Source organism: Mugil cephalus, chromosome 9, assembly GCF_022458985.1.
Source record: "Mugil cephalus isolate CIBA_MC_2020 chromosome 9, CIBA_Mcephalus_1.1, whole genome shotgun sequence".
NCBI classification, from domain to species: Eukaryota; Metazoa; Chordata; class Actinopteri; order Mugiliformes; family Mugilidae; genus Mugil; species Mugil cephalus.
The window spans coordinates 2,431,602-2,453,038 of NC_061778.1; the positions used below are offsets into that span (position 1 = coordinate 2,431,602).

The following is a 21,437-nucleotide window of genomic DNA, read 5'->3' on the forward strand; positions in this document are numbered from 1 at the left end:
CTGTAGCAGATGAGGTTTCTAATAAAAACATGAACGTGGATATTTTCAACTCTAACTTTAATGAAACATTCATGAAGTCATTTACAGATATACAAACGTTAACATCTTTATATTAATGATCTGAGACATGATCCAGAGCTGAGAGACGACCGAGGCCACGCGTTAGATTTTTAATTTGGCAGCTGAAACGCTGGAGGAGGAAGGAGGAAGGAGGAAGGAGGAGGAGGAGGAGGAGGATTATTTCTCTCTAGAGTTTGGAGAAAGCGATGGTTTTGGGACTCTTCTTCTCCATGGAGGCCTGAGCCGACTTCATCACGTCCTGGGTCTGAAGCATACTCATGTTCCACGTGGCCTGGAAGACGATCGACAGGACGTTCTACAGTTTAGTTATTTATTTATGACATTAAAATGGTATAAAACATGGTTAATTGTTGTGCAGGAGAAATGGAAGCAAAGGCTTATGAAAGAGCTCCACATGAAAAGCAACATGTAAAATAAAATTAAACTACAAATAAGATGGAAAGAAACAGATATAAAGGAGAAAATTAATATGAATGGAAGTCGATTCTGTGCAAAGTAGGACGTTAACAGGTGATTTAAAAAGCTACAGATCTTAGTTTTTAAACGATGACATGTTGCTTTTATCGATGCAGATAAATTGTTCCATCATAAAAGTCCGACAATATGAATAAATATATATATGAACGTCTTGTATGATGTGAATGAATGTCAGAGGAAAACTTAAATTATGGAAATCTAACGACAAATCATGAGGAAAATGTATAAACTTAAACATAAACACGGGTTTTTCTAAAAAAAGGAGTGGAAGAATCGCTCTTTTTGGCAAAACTAAGTCTCAAAACTTTCTTCTGGATCTTGTTTCGTGGGTTTTTCATTCAGTGAAGGGACCTTTAGTAATAACGTCATCTTAATCCCGTACGAATCGTCCACCTTCGTAATCTGTGTCTGTCTTTGCTGCTGCTTTTAATTTATTTTGGAAGCACGTTAAGACGTGTTTCATTTACTGATGCATTTATGAGTTCGTCACATCAGAGTCGAGCCTTTGATCAACAATAATAATAAAAATATACTTTTAAAATGAAAACATGATGTGATGAGTGACATTTAAACCTGCTGCCTCACATCTCATCATCATCCTTCATGATTTAGTTCTGTTTTTTTCCCTGTGAACGTGTCTTAAAGTTACACAGCAGACGTCCTGATTGTTGAGTGAAAAGAGGCTTAAACCAGCAGGAAGCTGTAAAACCCTGTGACGGATAAATAAAGACGTCGTCCTCACTATGTAGTCCAGGCTCTCGCTGACGCTGTGGTCTCTGGAGTAGATGAGGTTGATCTTGGTGCCCTGCACGGCCACAGGACTGCGAGCGGCCATTTCTCCGGCCATGTCCAGAGCCGCACTCATCATGGCCTCTTTGTCTGGAAACACTCGACTGCAGAGAAGAACAAGGAAACGTGACTAAAAACAAACAAACCCACACGTCTGGATGAAAAGTGTTTTAAACGTGAATGAGTTTCTGTACCTGACCAGTCCGCTGCTCTTGGCCTCGTCCGCGTACATCTTTCTGGCCGTCAGAGCCAGTTCGTTCACCAGGCTGTAAAAAAACAGCTGCATTTATTCTCAGAGCTCATCACCTGGATCCCACAACAACAACAACAACAACGACAACGACAGACACGTGGTTCATCCACATACTAAACATCAACACTAACATATAAATGGGACTATGGTAAAACACGTTCATCTTTAACTCAAACAAACCTTTCAGGAAAAATCTGTAGTTGACTTGACGTTTTTTTTACACTTTTTATTTAAGTTTTCCCACAGTTTTCCATCCGACTGTTGCACATGTTTGAAATAAAAAAAAGAAATGAATATTTGGACCTGTGCATTATTTGAATAGATTAATATTGAATGCAAAATGTGTATTTATAGAAAGCACGAGGTTGAGTTTAATATAGAACAAAGAAATTAGGGGACTTCATGATACATTATTACAATATTCTACATAGTTCAACAGTTTTGAAAACATTTTTTTGAAAAACAAAACAAAAAACAATATTAATCCAAATGATCCATTTCCAATTTATTGCACTTGTACAGAAAAGGGAAAAGTGATGAAGGTGTGGAAGTAATTCATGATTGGTGCAAAATATTGAGGTATTACGATATTAAAATGTTAAGACATTCAAAATCAATATCGTATCGGAAGAAAAAATATCGCAATATATTGTCATATCGATATTTTTTAATCTGAAGACTCTGATTTTAGCAATAAAGTTTTATTTTCAAAGCGGTTTATCAATGATATTCTGTGTTTTATTTACTCAGAAGAGGAATTTGTTCCAGTTTAGAGAAAACATCATTTTTATTTAAATGTAGTTACTGAATAACTGGATGAATTCATGTATATGAATGAGAAAAGGCAGAATCTCAGCCCACACCCTGATTTTATCCAAGTCACCTCGTCCACGTAGAGATTAGAAGCAGAGATAAGTACATTTATTACTTATTTATTACTTATTGAGATTTTGTTCACTGCAAACACAGCTTTATATGAGACGCTCTGCACACGAAGCTGTGAGGTTGTAATACAGTGAATGTTTTTTCTCCTGCAGTGAGAACCACCTGAGCTGTGTAACTTTTTATAAACACCATGTTGTCGTTTACCTGCGGCTGCCGATGACTTTAGGAAGCCTCTGCAGAGTCCCGACATCTGCTGCGAGGCCGATGTCCACTTCCTGTGGAGAGGATCAGAAAACCTTACGTCCTTTTTACATTCTTATCAGCCGCCTGTTAATAAACACTGATTTAATCATTGACGTTATTCAATAAAATAAAATAAATAGGACCAACCTTGACCTGGAACCAGGCGTCCTGGGTGCACAGACGGATGTCGCAGGCTGTGATCAGATCCACGCCTGCAACAGAGAAGACGACGTCCACAATTTAGGGACAAACTTTTACTTTTTCAGGACTTTTTGTTTGATTTGCAGCTTCTTTTCTGTCTCTTGTCACTTAAGAATGATGAAGGATGAGCTATAATTCAAAGTCTGGACAAATGTTCACCCAGTTTGACAGATAAAAAATCATTAAATCAACGTATTAACGTGTTCATCTGCAAAAACAGGCTGAAAAAAAAAGTCTTAAAGATAAAAGAACAAATCTTAAAAAGACTTAATGAACCTCATCATTCTTCCCTGAGACGAATACGTATTTTTATTATCCATTAAAATGTGTAATTAAAGCTGCGTCTGACCTGCAGTAAAACACAGAGTTTGTTTATTATAAATCTTTTATCTTTACAAGGATCGACTCTTAACTGTGAGGAGAAAAGAAAACATCTTAATTCTAAGAAATTCCTTTCATAGAATTTGGCCACGAGCAGCAACTTTTAGCGCTAAGATTTAATTTAATTTAATTTAAAACCACTAAAATACTTTACCTGCTCAAGGTAAAGTGGCGTCAGATTGATTTAGAGGTAAAGAATTCGAGGCTACAATCGATTCTCACGCTGAACTATTTTAATTTAAACAAGGAGCTTTTTTTGGAGACATTTGTGAGACACTAAAATAAAGTAATAACCAATAAACCTGAAGCTTGGCTGCAGAAATAGAAACGTTTCTGTGTTTACCTCCTCCGATGCAGGCGCCATGGACGGCCACCACCACGGGCTTCGGACACTAAGACAAAAAAAACACAAAAACACACCATCGTCCCGTCACAGGAGACACTTCACCTCCATCTAAACATCTAAACATCGAACACGTCTGCAGCCTCTGACCTTCTCGATCACGGAGAACGTCTCCTGGTACTTGCTGATTATTCGTCGGACGTTCCAGGAGATTCTGGCCGCGTCGTCTCCTTCGGGCTGCATGATGTTGCTGGCCATGTCCATCAGGTCGATGCCTGGAGAGTAAAACGAATTAACGCGACGTCAGACAGAGGACGGACTCGTGATATAATATAAATAAATAAATAAAAAGATAGAAACCGACCGGCTGTGAACATCTTCCCTGCTCCAGAAACCACCACCGCTCTGCAGTCTGGATCCACAGCGATCTCGTTAAAGCACTCGACCATCTCACTGCAGGAGACAACGGATTATTTTAACTTAATATTTAAATTTATCGTTATTTTATATCGACTTCAGGACAAAATGCAAAGACGTTTAATTTCCTTAGACCTGAGCTTCTGTTTGCTATTTATTTTTAATCTCTACACGGTATTTGTGATCAGTAGGACCCAAGAAATATAAAAACTAAGCATCATCTTTGAACATTAAGTAGTTTTTGAGAAAATAAATAGTGTCCTCATATGTGGACATGGGGATTCACTGTATAATCCAATGAGGTACCAATGTGTAACAAGTTATAAAAGTATTTCAATCAGTGGACATGCTGAGCAACACCAGAATTTGCAAACAATGAAATCCCAAAGTCCTCAAACGAGTATTTTATAATTAGAGACGTTGGAGCTTGTTTCTATTGATAGAATGTGTTAAATATCGTGTTAAATATCGTAAAATTTGCCGTGGTTTTGTACCTTGTACCACAAAACTAAAACTTAAGAAGGTCTCAGGTTATTTCTGCATGAAGCTGAAATTTAAATCAGCAAAAACAACATGAAACATGTTCTGAAACTCTACAGATTCATGTCAAAGCTGTGGTTTAAACAGGTTCCTGCCTCCAGAAGGCTTTGTTCATGGCGTTGCGTTTCTCGGGCCGGTGAAGCTCCACATGTGTGATGGACTCGGTCGGTCGAGTGACGACCAGCGAGGTGAACGGAGACGAGGCGCCGGAGGACGAGGACGAGGACGAGGACATGGCTCTGAGAGCGAACTGACCGGGACCCTGCAGCCTCCAGTCTGAGACACAGACACAACAAAAACACTACAGTTTAGATTTACGAGCTGGAATACGACATTTAAAGGCGTCATAGCACGAATGAATCAGTTAATTAATGATCATTTTAACCCAAAGCAACATTTCATCCATAAAATGTCAGAGCTTTACAGAGATATGGTTTGTATTTGGCAGCGTTTATTTTAAACTATTTAACTTGAGACGAATGTTTCAGGTCGACTCACACAAAGATTAATGTCTGAAGGCCTCAAACTCTCAAACTTTCTACTGGACTGAGGTCTAGTCTCTTTATAACTTCATATAATTCTTCATAAAAGCCGCAGAAACATGACTTTTTTGTCATAAATTAAAATGCAACAGAGAACGATGAAGTCACGACTGATGTCAGAAGATTTATTTATAAGTTTCAAGGCTGTAGATTCTTAAATGTAATTTTAAGAAAATTAAATAAAGGAAATAAAGGAGGCTAATATTAAACGACACTTTACAAACCAAACATCCACTGAACATATAATAAATGCCTCAGATAAATCAGTCCCACAGAAAAGCTTCACTCTCAGTCTACTTCATGGTTTAAACTTTTACACCTTAAATCACTTACAATTAAACATTTTTTAATTTATTAATGCAATAAAAACACAGGAAGGCAGGTTAAATGAGCAGATATCGAGTATATTCATGGTGATTGAGGATCATCATCAGTTTGCAGCTGCAGAAACAGGAGCTGTGATATAATCTAGTCGTGACCTTTCCCCTACATCCACTCCTTCAACTTTACTTTAGTTAAAACACGTTCATCTACAAAACGAATCTAACACACAAACATCTGCGCCACTTTTTCACACATTTTTCCCCACAGAACAATGAAAAAGGAAGTAAGTAAGAGCAGGACACTTACATTTGGGCAGAGTTGACCTGAAAATCACTGACAACATCGGACTTTGGACGCTGAGGAAACAAGGAGAAGTTTGATCAATAAAACGGCAGCAAACACAAAACTGCTGCTAAATGAACCCAAAACAAACCCGAATAAATCTAAATAAAGGTGGATAAACCTAAACGAATCTAAATAAAGCTGAATAAACGTTAACAAACCTAATTAAACGTGAATGCAGCTTGTTAGTTTTTAATCTTACCAGGTCTCCGCTAAATGACTCGTTGTTCTCCAAACAAAAAGGAGGCAAAGTTTAAATAAAGGGCGAATGTGTCCGGCAACAGTTAAATAAACATAATGTTAAAGCAAAAATAAATCTTTCATTGACCCTTTGTCGAATAACTTAGCTCAGGCTAAGCTAAATAGACTCGTACGGTGGCCGAGGAGGCTCAAACTCAAAACCAAAACACGGAGTAAAATTAAATAATTTAATCTGGAAAGCGTCGCAATATTTACGTAAATAAAGAAGAAATATATGACTATACATGATATAACATACAATAAAGTGCAATTAATTTTAACTACGTTGTTCTTAAGTATTATGTTAAAGAATCCAATGCACCTTTACATTTAATTCGTTTCCATCAAATCAAACCTAATCAAGTCTCTTGTAATATTATTAACTGACTGTAAACAAGCAGGAATCGGTGATTTTATTTTTATACATATATATATATATATATATATACCTTCGGTTACAGTAAACAACATACATATATGTTGTAGATATTAGATGTTTATTTTACAATATCTGAAGTATACACTTAAATGTTTTATGCTTTGAGGAGTCAGTGTTACATAAAGGCATAATAATAATATATATAATAATATATATATATATATATATATATTTTTTTTTTTTTTTTTTTTTTTTTTTTAAACTTTCCTCTGTATAAAAGAATTTAACTTTAAAAAGAAATGGCATTAGGCGCAGGGTGCAGTCTCCATGTTGACCACAAGATGGCGAGACGGATCCGGTTATAAATGAGCGTTTGGAAAAACTCTATAAACTTCACTATGATTTAGTTTTATTATAATTTACACCTACGTTTTAGATTATTTTTCAGTCTAATTCAAGTGATGTGATATTCGTGTTAAAATTAAACCCTGCATACGTTTCTTGCAGCAATTGTATTCTTGATTCTTATTGGATGAGAATTTGTCACGTGACCAGGAAGTTCGGTTTAAATTCACATTAAACAACCATGTGTTATAATATGAGACATCTTGTGGGTTCTGTATCGTGGGGTTGTTCATCTACTGAGTGTTTAGTGTTGATCTCACTGAGAGGTGGCGTCACTGAAGATAAATATATTTACACCAGGAGTGAGACTGATGGTGCAAGGAATGGCCACATTTCCTCCAACCCATTGTGGGTATCGCTTCTCGGCCTTTTGGCTAAGATCAAGTGTAGTATCTGTTCTTATCAGTTTAATATCTGATACGTCCCCTACCCGGGGACCATATATTAAATTGATTTTTGGAACAGGGAGATGGAATAGGGGCTTGCTCCGTCCACTCCACGCATTGACCTGGTATTGCAGTACCTCCAGGAACGGTGCACCCCCCTATAACTGTGGAAAAAGAAAATACAATACATAGTAAGGGATATGTGTCAGCATGTACTGTATTTTGCATTGCTCCAGAAGTTATTATGCTTAGTTTTGGTGAGTCTTGTGTTCTCAGAAAACACAGTGAGCGGCAAGTACAACACACTTTTAGGTCAAAAACATTAAATATAGAACAATGGAAGTTTTTATCTATGTAGGGAGGAACATGACTGTATGAGTAAGACTTACAGGAATTATATATTTATATTGCAGATGTAGTATGAGTAATAAATATATTGAAAAGGGAAAATAGGCAAGGAAATAACTTAACAGTTATGTACAGACACAAAGGTTAAATAAGATCCTGTTGTTACAGCCAGTGTAGTTCACTCTACAGACACTAGGTGGCAGCAGCAGGTCTGTTAGTGGCCCAACACCAGAAGAAGAAGAACCAGGACGTGAGGCAGGAAAAAATGAACCTAATAGTGTCATTTAATATATTTCTCTGAATATCTGATGGTCAAACATTGTGGCTGCAGTTTGATTTAGCTCTGGTTCTCTTCAACATGTGGTTTGGCTGTTAGTAGTTATAGTTATTAGTAAGAGGGGAAACTAGTTTAAAAACAGGAGACTGGGTGTAGCTTTCGATAATACAGCAGCATTGCATGATGGGAAAAGGAGGAAGAACCGACGTCTATTTGAAATAAAATGTTAATAATCTTAGTCAGATTCTCTCCTAAATGGTCTCTTGTGTATTGTAAACATGCAGAGTGACAGCATCTGTAGGACCTGGTTGTGTTGAGGTGTAGATTGTCAGCACCATCAGTCAACACGGTGTGTCTGTGAATGACCCCCCAGTCTGTGACTTGTACAACTCATACTTACCTGGCAGGGGAGATACCGTGATCAAGAAGGCGGTTCACCCAGGGCGAGGCTCAGCCATTGCACTCCGGGCTGTGCTGACCCCTGCGAATTCCCCAAATGTGGGAATCTCGACTGCATAATTTCTGGTAGTGGGGGACTGCGTTCGCGCTCTCCCCTGATCATATGTGAAAAGAAATCGCAACTCTTGAAAACGCTCGACATACATTCTATATATATTATATAGAATTATATTATATATATTATATATTCTATAGGTAACATTCTATAGCGTTGAAAAGGTCTGACTTAATTCGGTTATGTTTCACCACAGGCACATGATAAAATGAGGGAAAAAAGTAGTACGTCTTAGTATGTATTACATGACACGTTCATTTTTCCCGCCTCACTTCCTGGTTCTTCTTCTTCTGGTGTTTGGCCACTAACAGACCTGCTGCTGCCACCTAGTGTCTGTAGAGTGAACTACACTGGCTGGAACAACAGGATCTTATTTATTTGTATCTGCACAGTCAGTTATTTCCTTGACTATTTTCCATTTTCAATATATTTATTACTCATACTACATCTGCAATATAAATATACAATTCCTGTAAGTCTCATACAGTCATGTTCCTCCATACATACTTCCATTGATCTATATTTAATGTGTTTATTTAATGTTGTGTGTTGTACTTGCCACTCACTGTGCCTTCTGAGAACACAAAACTAGGCATAATAACTTTTAGAGCAATGCAAAATAGATCACACGTTAATACATATCATCTAGCACATATTGTATTTTCTTTTCCACAGTTATAGGGGGGTGCACCGTTCCTGGAGGTACTGCAATACCAGGTCGATGCGTGGAGTGGACGGAGCAAGCCCCTATTCCATCTCCCTGTTCCAAAAATCAATTTAATATATGGTCCCCGGGTAGGGGACGTATCAGATATTAAACTGATAAGAACAGATACTACACTTGATCTTAGCCAAAAGGCCGAGAAGCGATACCCACAATGGGTTGGAGGAAATGTGGCCATTCCTTGCACCATCAGTCTCACTCCTGGTGTAAATATATTTATCTTCAGTGACGCCACCTCTCAGTGAGATCAACACTAAACACTCAGTAGATGAACAACCCCACGATACAGAACCCACAAGATGTCTCATATTAACAACACATGGTTGTTTAATGTGTTTTTATGGCTTTCAGGTCATGTGTTACACTCTCATCCAATAAGATTTAAGAACATATGTGCTAATAATATTTGTTACTTGGAGCAAATGTGAGCAATAATTTTCTAAATATGTCCTGAATCACTATAAATAGACTTAAAGAGAATCTAAATCAATGCTGTAAATTATAATAAAAGTACTTTTTAGTACATTAAACATTACATTGTCTCAATGGTCATTAATGAACAGAGCTGTGTCGCCATCTTGTGGACAACGTGGGAACTATTTGACTTTCCTCGTTCTGGTTAAACTCTTTTATGAAGAAAAATAAAGAGAGAATATATATTGTACACAAATATAAGTCAGACTATTTACATGTAATAGAACATTATTCTAGGTATTTTTTGGGATGAGTTTCTTTTAAACAGTTTATCAGGGGAGAGCGCGAACGCAGTCCCCCACTACCAGAAATTATGCAGTCGAGATTCCCACATTTGGGGAATTCGCAGGGGTCAGCACAGCCCGGAGTGCAATGGCTGAGCCTCGCCCTGGGTGAACCGCCTTCTTGATCACGGTATCTCCCCTGCCAGGTAAGTATGAGTTGTACAAGTCACAGACTGGGGGGTCATTCACAGACACACCGTGTTGACTGATGGTGCTGACAATCTACACCTCAACACAACCAGGTCCTACAGATGCTGTCACTCTGCATGTTTACAATACACAAGAGACCATTTAGGAGAGAATCTGACTAAGATTATTAACATTTTATTTCAAATAGATGTCGATTTTTCCTCTTTCTCCCACCATGCAATGCTGCTGTATTATCGAAAGCTACACCCAGTCTCCTGTTTTTAACTTAGTTTCCCCTCTTACTAATAACTATAACTACTAACAGCCAAACCACATGTTGAAGAGAACCAGAGCTAAATCAAACTGCAGCCACAATGTTTGACCATCAGATATTCAGAGAAATATATTAAATGACACTAATCGTTTTTCTCCCCCCTCACTTCCTGGTTCTTCTTCTTCTGGTGTTTGGCCACTAACAGACCTGCTGCTGCCACCTAGTGTCTGTAGAGTGAACTACACTGGCTGGAACAACAGGATCTTAACATGTGTTAAAATAACACAATAAAGTTCAACAACTCAACTTTGTTGTCCAGAAATATCAAACAGTTTTTCTACATTGTTGATATTCACTTTTGTGTATGTATATAAGTATTTATTCAACATGTCAAATTGTTTGAAGTTGTTTGAAGCTTTATTTCAGTCCATCCCCATTTCTGGATTTTAAATCTGCATATTTTTTTAATTTAAAATTCAATATGTTTCACTACACCACAAACTGTCCATTCAGACGTGTTGTTAACGTTCCAAATTTTTGCATTTTATATTGAAATTTAAATCACCAGAGGCAACAAATGACTCCTCTCCCTGAATTTAAGATCCAGACTCATGACCTCATAATCAACAGGAGACATCGACACACATTTTCCTTTTAGCTGTTTCCACACTGAATTAGCAAATGGACATTCCCATAATACATGACAGATTGTTTCCTCAGCAGAAAACTCGGGTCTCGGTCAGTTTGTGTCTGTACAGGATGGAACAAACTGGAAGTTTTTTGTTTAGTACCAACCAGTTAAAATCCTTCAGTCTGTTTTCCAAACCTTTAACTTTTGCTTTCATCCAATTAATTTGTGTTGCATCAGTGTGGCATAACTTTTTAACCAACCCCTGGAATAAGCTTCTGTGATTCTTGAGACATTCTTCCTTTTTCTTAAACCACTTTACGATGTAACAGAAGTGCTGAGGCAAGTCTTCAGCTTTAGGGATGATATAAAACCACGGTATAACAAACCTAAAGGGGATGATAAGCCAGGAAAAACCTGACATATGTGCATGTATTCCCTGGATAATAAGTAGCATTGGCAAGAAACAGAACATCCAACTTGAGGGGGATGTTGGGAAGATCCCTCCCTGCATCTTCTACGGGCTGATAAATTATTTCTCTTTTTATATATATATTCATATCCACCCCAGAAAAACTGAAAAATTGTCTTTGTCAACAATTTGTGGAAACAAAGAGGCATTGAAAGGACGTATAATAAATGTAGCAATGAAGGCAGAATGTCGGATTTGATGGTCATAACTTTGCCAATATATGTCAATCTTTTTCCACCAAACTTACTTTCTGGGACCAGTTGTAGAAACTATTTCCCTCAGGACGTTTAAAGGAGACGCTGAGAATATTCATTGGACCAGTGCATTAATTCAAACAGTGTCTCTTCTCCAGCCCCATGTTCCCAAAAAACTTATACTGTGGGTTGTTTTTTTTTTGTTGTTTGTTAATTTTTGAACCAGAAGCAACAGAAAAATTATCTAGTACATTCAGGCTTCAGACTGTTATCATCTGCTACATATAAAATTAAATCATCTGCGTATTGCAGTGATATTCCCCTAATATTAGAACTGTTTCTAATCAAACATGCTAATGTTTCTGCATATAACACATACAGCAGATAGAGGACAAACCTGACGAAGGCCCCTCATTTGTTTTATTTCTTTGCTAATATTCCCATTCACATTAACTCTGATATTTATGTCACTGTATAAAATCTTTATCCAATTAATAAAATTTGTACCAAATTCAAACCTTAACATAATTCTCATCATCAAAGAATGATTGACTCTGTCAGAAGTCTTTTTCTTGATCTAAACTAATGCAAATAGCTGAGAGGTTTCTGTCCTCTATATATGTCAGTAAATCCCCATGTAACTGAATATTCCATGTAATCCTCCGTCCCACTGGTTTGATTTCAACAACTATTGAAAAAGACATTGAAATTATCCTTAAATTCTTTTTCCTGCAAACTTTCATTCTTCATTTTCCAGAAACCTTCCCCATATTGTGATGTTTGTGCCTCTATTGACACTAATAGAAAACTGTGTTCTGAATAACAAGCTGGAGAAATGTAAACAGAGAAAACGTTGGTGCCCTGTGGAATAAATACATAATCAATTCTTCTCTTTGCTCCCTGTTATTCTCCCAAGTTAAACACTGATCATGTTTGTTCACCACTCTGTAAGAGTCTAAATCACCTCTTAAAATCCACATAAACTGGTCTGTTTGTCAAAAAACAACTATCTAAAGACTCAGGATCTCTCTGCATCTGCAGGGTCACACAGTTTTTAAATGGAGTAAACACACTGTGAAATCCAAGGTAGATAAATGAGAGAAAACTGCCTTTCTCTTACTTTTACTCTGTAACCCTCTAACATTTACAGTAACAATTTGAAATTCTAGTGTCTTTTGTAAGTGAAATTTGTTCGATTATCCAAAACACATAAGTCTTTACTCTGCCACCAGTGAAAAGTTGAGAACCTTCCTGTTCCAGCCTCCTACTGAATGTGGTGACCTGGATCCCTGTCGCCTCACGTTCCTGGTCGCAGGGATGAACGAGGACCCTCCTGTGGCGTCTACAAGCCGCCTGCATTTGGTAGTTTGTGAATCAGCTGACTCCTCATCTGCAAAGTCTTGTAGCTGTGGGATGGAGCTAGAGTTCAGCGGTAGCTGTTTGAAAGTCGGGTTAAAATGTGTAATATCCAGACTAGTGGACACTTTCCTCTTCTTAGATTTATTTTTCCTAACCACGGTTCTCCAGTCATCCTCCCCTTTTCCTCTCTCATCTCGCAGCTCAAGGTTTAACCAAAGGGTTAAACATGTGGACCGTCAAAATCTGAAAGCTGTTTCTAAACAAAGTTGACACGTGAAAGACCTTTAGTGCTGGTCTCCCCTGTTGGACAACTAACTCCAGAGCTTCCTCCATACGTGTGCTTGTATAAAAAGTGACATCAAAATATCCTTCTCTGCTGCAAACAGAAGATGTCGTCAGGTTTCAGACTCTGACCATCGAACAGAACGTTTCTTCAAAAAAGTTACTCGGTTGAGCAAAGGAGTGTTTTTATTCTTGACCTCAAACCTGAGAGCGTTCTTCAAACTCAGTGACAGACGCTGCCAGTATTTATAGATTTTTCCTCTTTTAACCACCGAGCCAAGGGGATAGATACTTATGGCATCACATTGATCATAGACACATTCAGGGCAGGTGTTTTTCATTCACAGTTTATCAGATATTGCATTTAGTTTTCCACATGTAGAGGGGGGTGCACCGTTCCTGGAGGTACTGCAATACCAGGTCGATGCGTGGAGTGGACGGAGCAAGCCCCTATTCCATCTCCCTGTTCCAAAAATCAATTTAATATATGGTCCCCGGGTAGGGGACGTATCAGATATTAAACTGATAAGAACAGATACTACACTTGATCTTAGCCAAAAGGCCGAGAAGCGATACCCACAATGGGTTGGAGGAAATGTGGCCATTCCTGGCACCATCAGTCTCACTCCTGGTGTAAATATATTTATCTTCAGTGACGCCACCTCTCAGTGAGATCAACACTAAACACTCAGTAGATGAACAACCCCACGATACAGAACCCACAACATGTCTCATATTATAACACATGGTTGTTTGATGTGTTTTCATGGCTTTCAGGTCATGTGTTACACTCCCATCCAATAAGATTTAAGAACATATGTGCTGATAATATTTGTTACTTGGAGCAAATGTGGGTCATAATTTTCTAAATATGTTCTGTATCAATAGAAATAGACTTAACGAGAATCTAAATCAATGCTGTAAATTATAATAAAAGTACTTTTTAGTACATTAAACATTACATTGTCTCAATGGTCATTAATGAACTGAGCTGTGTCGCCATCTTGTGGACAACGTGGGAACTATTTGACTTTCCTCGTTCTGGTTAAACTCTTTTATGAAGAAAAATAAAGAGAGAATATATAATGTACAGAAATATAAATCAGACTATTTACATGTAATAGAACATTATTCTAGGTATTTTTTGGGATGAGTTTCTTTTAAACATTTTATCAGGGGAGAGCGCGAACGCAGTCCCCCACTACCAGAAATTATGCAGTCGAGATTCCCACATTTGGGGAATTCGCAGGGGTCAGCACAGCCCGGAGTGCAATGGCTGAGCCTCGCCCTGGTGAACCGCCTTCTTGATCACGGTATCTCCCCTGCCAGGTAAGTATGAGTTGTACAAGTCACAGACTGGGGGGTCATTCACAGACACACCGTGTTGACTGATGGTGCTGACAATCTACACCTCAACACAACCAGGTCCTACAGATGCTGTCACTCTGCATGTTTACAATACACAAGAGACGATTTAGGAGAGAATCTGACTAAGATTATTAACATTTTATTTCAAATATACTTAGTTTTTTCCTCATTTTCCCATCATGCAATGCTGTATTAGCATATTAACTCACCCCCAGTCTCCTGTTTTTAAACTAGTTTCCCCTCTTACTAATAACTATAACTACTAACAGCCAAACCACATGTTGAAGAGAACCAGAGCTAAATCAAACTGCAGCCACAATGTTTGACCATCAGATATTCAGAGAAATATATTAAATGACACTAATCGTTTTTTCCCCCACTTCACTTCCTGGTTCTTCTTCTTCTTCTGGTGTTTGGCCACTAACAGACCTGCTGCTGCCACCTAGTGTCTGTAGAGTGAACTACACTGTCTGGAACAACAGGATCTTAACATGTGTTAAAATAACACAATAAAGTTCAACAACTCAACTTTGTTGTCCAGAAATATCAAACAGTTTTTCTACATTGCAGATATTCACTTTTGTGTATGTATATAAGTATTAATTCAGCTAAGTACTAAACAAAAAACATTGTTTGAAGTTGTTTGAAGCTTTATTGCAGTACATCCCCATTTCTGGATTTCAAATCTGCATATTTTTTTAATTTGCAATTCAGTATGTTTCACTACACCACAAACTGTCCAAATCTTTGCATTTGTTATTGAATTTTAAATCACCAGAGGCAACAAATGACTCCTCTCCCCAAATTTAAGATCCAGACTCATGACCTCATAATCAACAGGAGACATCGACACACATTTTCCTTTTAGCTGTTTCCACACTGAATTAGCAAATGGACATTTCCATAATACATGACAGATTGTTTCCTCAGCAGAAAACTCGGGTCTCGGTCAGTTTGTGTCTGTACAGGATGGAACAAACTGGAAGTTTTTTGTTTAGTACCAACCAGTTAAAATCCTTCAGTCTGTTTTCCAAACCTTTAACTCGTGCTTTCATCCAATTAATTTGTGTTGCATCAGTGTGGCATAACTTTTTACCCAACCCCTGGAATAAGCTTCTGTGATTCTTGAGACATTCTTCCTTTTTCTTAAACCACTTTACGATGTAACAGACGTGCTGAGGCAAGTCTTCCGCTTTAGGGGTGATATAAAACCACGGTATAACAAACCTAAAGGGGATGATAAGCCAGGAATAACCTGACATATGTGCATGTACTCCCAGGATAATAAGTAGCATTGGCAAGAAACAGAACATCCAACTTGAGGGGGATGTTGGGAAGATCCCTCCCTGCATCTTCTACGGGCTGATAAATTATTTCTCTTTTTATATATATATTCATATCCACCCCAGAAAAACTGAAAAATAATGTCTTTGTCGACAATTGCTAAACAGAGCATGAAAGATATAATAATGTAGCAATGAAGGCAGAATGTCGGATTTGATGGTCATAACTTTGCTAATATATGTCAAACGCCTACTTCTCCAGAAAGTTAATCTCTGGGACCAGTTGTAGAAACTATTTCCCTCAGGACGTTTAAAGGAGACGCTGAGAATAATCATTGGACCAGTGCATTAATTCAAACAGTGCGTCTCTTCTCCAGCCCCATGTTCCCAAAAACTTATACTGAGGTTTTTTTTTGTTTGTGTTTATTTTTGAACCAGAAGCAACAGAAAAATTATCTAGTACCTTCAGGCTTCAGACTGTTATCATCTGCTACATATAAAATTAAATCATCTGCGTATTGCAGTGATATTCCCCTAATATTAGATTTTTTTCTAATCAAACATACTAATGGTTCTGTGTATAACACATACAGCAGATAGAGGACAAACCTGACGAAGGCCCCTCATTTGTTTTATTTTTTTGCTAATATTCACATTAACTCTGATATTTATGTCATTGTATAAAATATTCATCCAATTAACAAAATTTGTACCAAATACAAACCTTAACATAATTCTCATCATCAAAGAATGATTGACTCTGTCAAAAGTCTTTTTTCTTGATCTAAACTAATGCAAATAGCTGAGAGGTTTCTGTCCTCTATATATGTCAGTAAATCCCCATGTAACTGAATATTCCATGTAAACCTCCGTCCCACTGGTTTGATTTCAACAACTATTGAAACAGACATTGAAATTATCCTTATTCTGTTTCCTGCAAACTTTCATTCTTCATTTTCCAGAAACCTTCCCCATATTGTGATGTTTGTGCCTCTATTGACACTAATAGAAAACTATGGTCTGAATAACAAGCTGGAGAAATGTAAACAGAGAAAACGTTGGTGCCCTGTGGAATAAATACATAATCAATTCTTCTCTTTGCTCCATGTTATTCTCCCAAGTTAAACACTGATCATGTTTGTTAATCACTCTGTAAGAGTCTAAATCACCTCTTAAAATCCACATAAACTGGTCTGTTTGTCAAAAAACAACTATCTAAAGACTCAGGATCTCTCTGCATCTGCAGGGTCACACAGTTTTTAAATGGAGTAAACACACTGTGAAATCCAAGGTAGATAAATGAGAGAAAACTGCCTTTCTCTAACTTTTACTCTGTAACCCTCTAACATTTACAGTAACAATTTGAAATTCTAGTGTCTTTTGTAAGTGAAATTAGTTCGATTACCCAAAACACATAAGTCTTTACTCTGCCACCAGTGAAAAGTGAAGCACCTTCCTGTTCCAGCCTCCTACTGACTGTGGTGACCTTTATCCCTGTCGCCCCACGTTCCTGGTCGCAGGGATGAACGTCCACGAGCCGCCTGCCTGTGGTAGTTTGTGAATCAGTCGACTCCTCATCTGCAAAGTCCTTCTCTTGTAGCTGTGGGATGGAGCTAGATTTAGGCGGTAGCTGTTCGAAAGTCGGGTTAAAATGTGTAATATCCAGACTAGTGGACACTTTCCTCTTCTTAGATTTCTTTTTCCTAACCACGGTTCTCCAGTCATCCTCCCCTTTTCCTCTCTCATCTCCCAGCTCAAGGTTTAACCAAAGGGTTAAACATGTGGACCGTCAAAATCTGAAAGCTGTTTCCAAACAAAGTTGACACGTGAAAAGACCTTTAGTGTTGGTCTCCCCTGTTGGACAACTAACTCCAGAGCTTCCTCCACACGTGTGCTTGTATAAAAAGTGACATCAAAATATCCTTCTCTGCCTCAAACAGAAGATGTCGTCCGGTTTCAGACTCAGACCATCGAACAGAACGTTTCTTCAAAAAAGTTACTCGGTTGAGCAAAGGAGAGTCTTTATTCTTGACCTCAAACCTGAGAGCGTTCTTCAAACTCATCCCAACTGATTTCTCAGTGGACGGGGGAGATACAGACGCTGCCAGTATTTGTAGATTTTTCCTCTTTTAACCACCGAGCCAAGGGGATAGATACTTACGGCATCACATCGATCATAGACACATTCAGGGCAGGTGTTTTTCATTCACAGTTTATCAGAGAGTGTATTTTGTTTTCCACATGTAGAGGGGGGTGCACCGTTCCTGGAGGTACTACAATACCAGGTCGATGCGTGGAGTGGACGGAGCAAGCCCCTATTCCATCTCCCTGTTCCAAAAATCAATTTAATATATGGTCCCCGGGTAGGGGACGTATCAGATATTAAACTGATAAGAACAGATACTACACTTGATCTTAGCCAAAAGGCCGAGAAGCGATACCCACAATGGGTTGGAGGAAATGTGGCCATTCCTGGCACCATCAGTCTCACTCCTGGTGTAAATATATTTATCTTCAGTGACGCCACCTCTCAGTGAGATCAACACTAAACACTCAGTAGATGAACAACCCCACGATACAGAACCCACAACATGTCTCATATTATAACACATGGTTGTTTAATGTGTTTTCATGGCTTTCAGGTCATGTGTTACACTCTCATCCAATTAGATTTAAGAACATAATGTGCTAATAATATTTGTTACTTGGAGCAAATGTGGGCCATAATTTTCTAAATATGTCCTGTATCAATAGAAATAGATTTAAAGAGAATCTAAATCAATGCTGTAAATTATAATAAAAGTACTTTTTAGTGCATTAAACATTACATTGTCTCAATGGTCATTAATGAACTGAGCTGTGTCGCCATCTTGTGGACAACGTGGGAACTATTTGACTTTCCTCGTTCTGGTTAAAGTCTTTTATGAAGAAAAATAAAGAGAGAATATATAATGTACAGAAATATAAGTCAAGACTATTTACATGTAATAGAACATTATTCTAGGTATTTTTTGGGATGAGTTTCTTTTCACATTTTATCAGGGGAGAGCGCGAACGCAGTCCCCCACTACCAGAAATTATGCAGTCGAGATTCCCACATTTGGGGAATTCGCAGGGGTCAGCACAGCCCGGAGTGCAGTGGCTGAGCCTCGCCCTGGGTGAACCGCCTTCTTGATCACGGTATCTCCCCTGCCAGGTAAGTATGAGTTGTACAAGTCACAGACTGGGGGGCATTCACAGACACACCGTGTTGACTGATGGTGCTGACAATCTACACCTCAACACAACCAGGTCCTACAGATGCTGTCACTCTGCATGTTTACAATACACAAGAGACGATTTAGGAGAGAATCTGACTAAGATTATTAACGTTTTATTTCAAATATACTTAGTTTTTTCCTCATTTTCCCATCATGCAATGCTGCTGTATTATCGAAAGCTACACCCAGTCTCCTGTTTTTAAACTAGTTTCCCCTCTTACTAATAACTATAACTACTAACAACCAAACCACATGTTGAAGAGAACCAGAGCTAAATCAAACTGCAGCCACAATGTTTGACCATCAGATTTTCAGAGAAACATATTAAATGACACTATTTGATTCATTCTTTCCCGCCTCACTTCCTGGTTCTTCTTCTTCTGGTGTTTGGCCACTAACAGACCTGCTGCTGCCACCTAGTGTCTGTAGAGCGAACCACACTGTCTAAAACCACAGGATCTTAATATGTTGTGGTAAAATAACACAATAATGTTAAACAACTCAATTTTAAGCGCCCAGAAATATCAAAGAGCGTTGAGAGACAAAAACAGGCCAGAGAGAGAGAGAGATGTGAAACTACATGTTTGTACAGAAACTGACTGAGGTCGCCTAGCGACCAGGAGTGAGAACTACATTTGGATTTTAAAAGTTGTTAAATTAAACAAATACTGTTGTATTTTAAGTTTCCCCGCGTGCATCCGTCTGTAGTAACTAGTCTTATATATTTTTTACAGTTAATACAGAAAACATCTTACCTGAATGATGTTCAGGGCCACTCCGCACAGACGACCGGTAAATCCACAAATAACGTTACAGGTAAAGGTGCGTTGACATGTCCGTGTCATTTCCATCGCTCTTTTCATATTGTTTTTTAAACAAACTTTGTGTTGATATACTTTCCCATTTCTATTTAATACACGTGCATACAAACGTTCCTCTTTTGACATCCAGCCAGGTATTTCACATCCTCCATTAGCAACATCGACAAGTCACTATAGGCCGCAAACTTGGCGCAAGGATAATGCTGTTGCTGCCACCTAGTGACCTGGAGGGAGAACTACATCTGGATTTTTAAAACGTTGTGAAATACACCAAAATACAATCTGAATTTAAAATATATTATGTAATGGCACAGTTTTTATGTTTGTAGTATCGAGCCATGTATTTTTTTACAGCTAATAATACAGAAAAATGGCACGAGTGTAGTACAGATCACTCCGCACACGACCGTTAATTCACCGTTAAATCACTATCGGCGCCATCTTGGCTCAAAGTTACTGGAGCGTCTTCCCGGTCGAAGTTGCTCTTCATCAGCCAAGTCTGAGTCGCTCAGTTTACCCTCGATATCTTCTTCTTTTTCACCATTTTTTATCAATGAAATCCCGCGAGTTATGTTTCCGGTGTTCCAGGTCTGTGTGGCCTTGACTTAAAACAGTTTACACTTGGCCAGGTAACAGGTGTCTTTAGCAGCATTTCCGTTGAACTTGTTACGACTGCTGAGTGGTAGCGCCCCATAGCGGACGCCATGTGAATTACACATCAACACATTACAGATGCTGTAAATGTTTTTATTATTATATAATGTATGTTGGTTTTTCTGTTATTGAATAATTTCAAGAGCGACATAAAAATAATTACAAAAAGCAAATTTTTTGGGCCCATGTTATCCCAACATTGTAGATGCAGAAGATGTAGAAGATGGAAACAAGAGTGACTGAAAAGACTGAAGTTCTACTGCAGGTGTCCAGGTCTAGACCCTGTTTATATCCGCCCAGATCCTGCTCACAGTCCTGCAGAACTTCTCAGGTGATTCTGCTGTTGTAGCAGAGGTCATACAGACCCGTTTTATATTGTGCTGCACATTGGTGAAATAACGCGTGTCCATATTTTTCTTTTTCAAAAACGACTTCCAGTTCAAAGATGATGATTATTTGTTTGTACTTCTTAGATCAAACTAACCTCAAATACCTGAAGATATTAATCTTATCAGTGTCTTATCTTAACAAATGCTTGAGTCTCAGGAGGATAGAGTATCATCGTAGTATCCATCCATAAGAAGACTTTTTTTTAATTTTGTAACATTTTTTCATGTAGAAAATCAAGATGAATGAATTTACCATCTGATAAACAGATGTAAACACATATTTAGATCATTAGAACAAAAGAGCTGATTCAGACACTTGTCAACATCACATCAGGCCACTTCTACTCAGTCAGTCTCATCCCTTTATGAACTGGCCACCTCCACAATATTCATTTTATAATTTCCTCAAAATGCTGCTGTATTTCAGTCCAGCACAAGTATTAATTGTCCTTTACACCTACAGTCTTCAGTATTT

General features: G+C 38.2%; 1 protein-coding gene and 8 non-coding genes across 9 annotated transcripts; 2 read left to right on the plus strand and 7 right to left on the minus strand.

Moving 5' to 3' along the window:
• Window positions 1-40: 40 nt before the first annotated feature.
• ech1 (enoyl CoA hydratase 1, peroxisomal) lies at window positions 41-6,214 on the minus strand. Its single transcript, XM_047594147.1, has 11 exons — window positions 6,021-6,214; window positions 5,783-5,832; window positions 4,706-4,886; window positions 4,018-4,106; window positions 3,804-3,928; window positions 3,654-3,702; window positions 2,876-2,940; window positions 2,690-2,760; window positions 1,542-1,613; window positions 1,301-1,451; window positions 41-352 (listed from the first exon to the last, which is right to left on the minus strand). The coding sequence occupies exons 2-11, from the start codon at window positions 5,817-5,819 to the stop codon at window positions 248-250; spliced, it is 945 nt and encodes a 314-aa protein (XP_047450103.1). The 5' UTR covers window positions 5,820-5,832; window positions 6,021-6,214; the 3' UTR covers window positions 41-247.
• Window positions 6,215-7,196: 982 nt separating this feature from the next.
• On the plus strand, window positions 7,197-7,387 carry LOC125014216. Its single transcript, XR_007113472.1, has one exon. It is a non-coding gene; the product is annotated as a U2 spliceosomal RNA (small nuclear RNA).
• An 858-nt stretch (window positions 7,388-8,245) lies between these two features.
• LOC125014194 lies at window positions 8,246-8,410 on the plus strand. Its single transcript, XR_007113451.1, has one exon. It is a non-coding gene; the product is annotated as a U1 spliceosomal RNA (small nuclear RNA).
• A 637-nt stretch (window positions 8,411-9,047) lies between these two features.
• LOC125014212 lies at window positions 9,048-9,238 on the minus strand. Its single transcript, XR_007113468.1, has one exon. It is a non-coding gene; the product is annotated as a U2 spliceosomal RNA (small nuclear RNA).
• A 600-nt stretch (window positions 9,239-9,838) lies between these two features.
• LOC125014195 lies at window positions 9,839-10,003 on the minus strand. The gene has a single exon (XR_007113452.1). It is a non-coding gene; the product is annotated as a U1 spliceosomal RNA (small nuclear RNA).
• A 3,567-nt stretch (window positions 10,004-13,570) lies between these two features.
• On the minus strand, window positions 13,571-13,761 carry LOC125014213. The gene has a single exon (XR_007113469.1). It is a non-coding gene; the product is annotated as a U2 spliceosomal RNA (small nuclear RNA).
• Window positions 13,762-14,360: 599 nt separating this feature from the next.
• Window positions 14,361-14,524, minus strand: LOC125014201. The gene has a single exon (XR_007113458.1). It is a non-coding gene; the product is annotated as a U1 spliceosomal RNA (small nuclear RNA).
• Window positions 14,525-18,086: 3,562 nt separating this feature from the next.
• On the minus strand, window positions 18,087-18,277 carry LOC125014220. Its single transcript, XR_007113476.1, has one exon. It is a non-coding gene; the product is annotated as a U2 spliceosomal RNA (small nuclear RNA).
• A 600-nt stretch (window positions 18,278-18,877) lies between these two features.
• Window positions 18,878-19,042, minus strand: LOC125014199. The gene has a single exon (XR_007113456.1). It is a non-coding gene; the product is annotated as a U1 spliceosomal RNA (small nuclear RNA).
• Between the last annotated feature and the right edge of the window lie 2,395 nt (window positions 19,043-21,437).

Bases quoted from the DNA above. Each gene is read 5' to 3' on its own strand.
- ech1 (XM_047594147.1), bottom strand. From the start codon at position 5,819: ATGTTGTCAGTGATTTTCAGGTCAACTCTGCCCAAAT. The intron at 2,761-2,875 runs GTTGGTCCTATT...TCCTCTCCACAG, and splicing joins ACGCCTGGTTCCAGGTCAAG to GAAGTGGACATCGGCCTCGC. The intron at 353-1,300 runs GTGAGGACGACG...ATCGTCTTCCAG, and splicing joins GCGAGAGCCTGGACTACATA to GCCACGTGGAACATGAGTAT.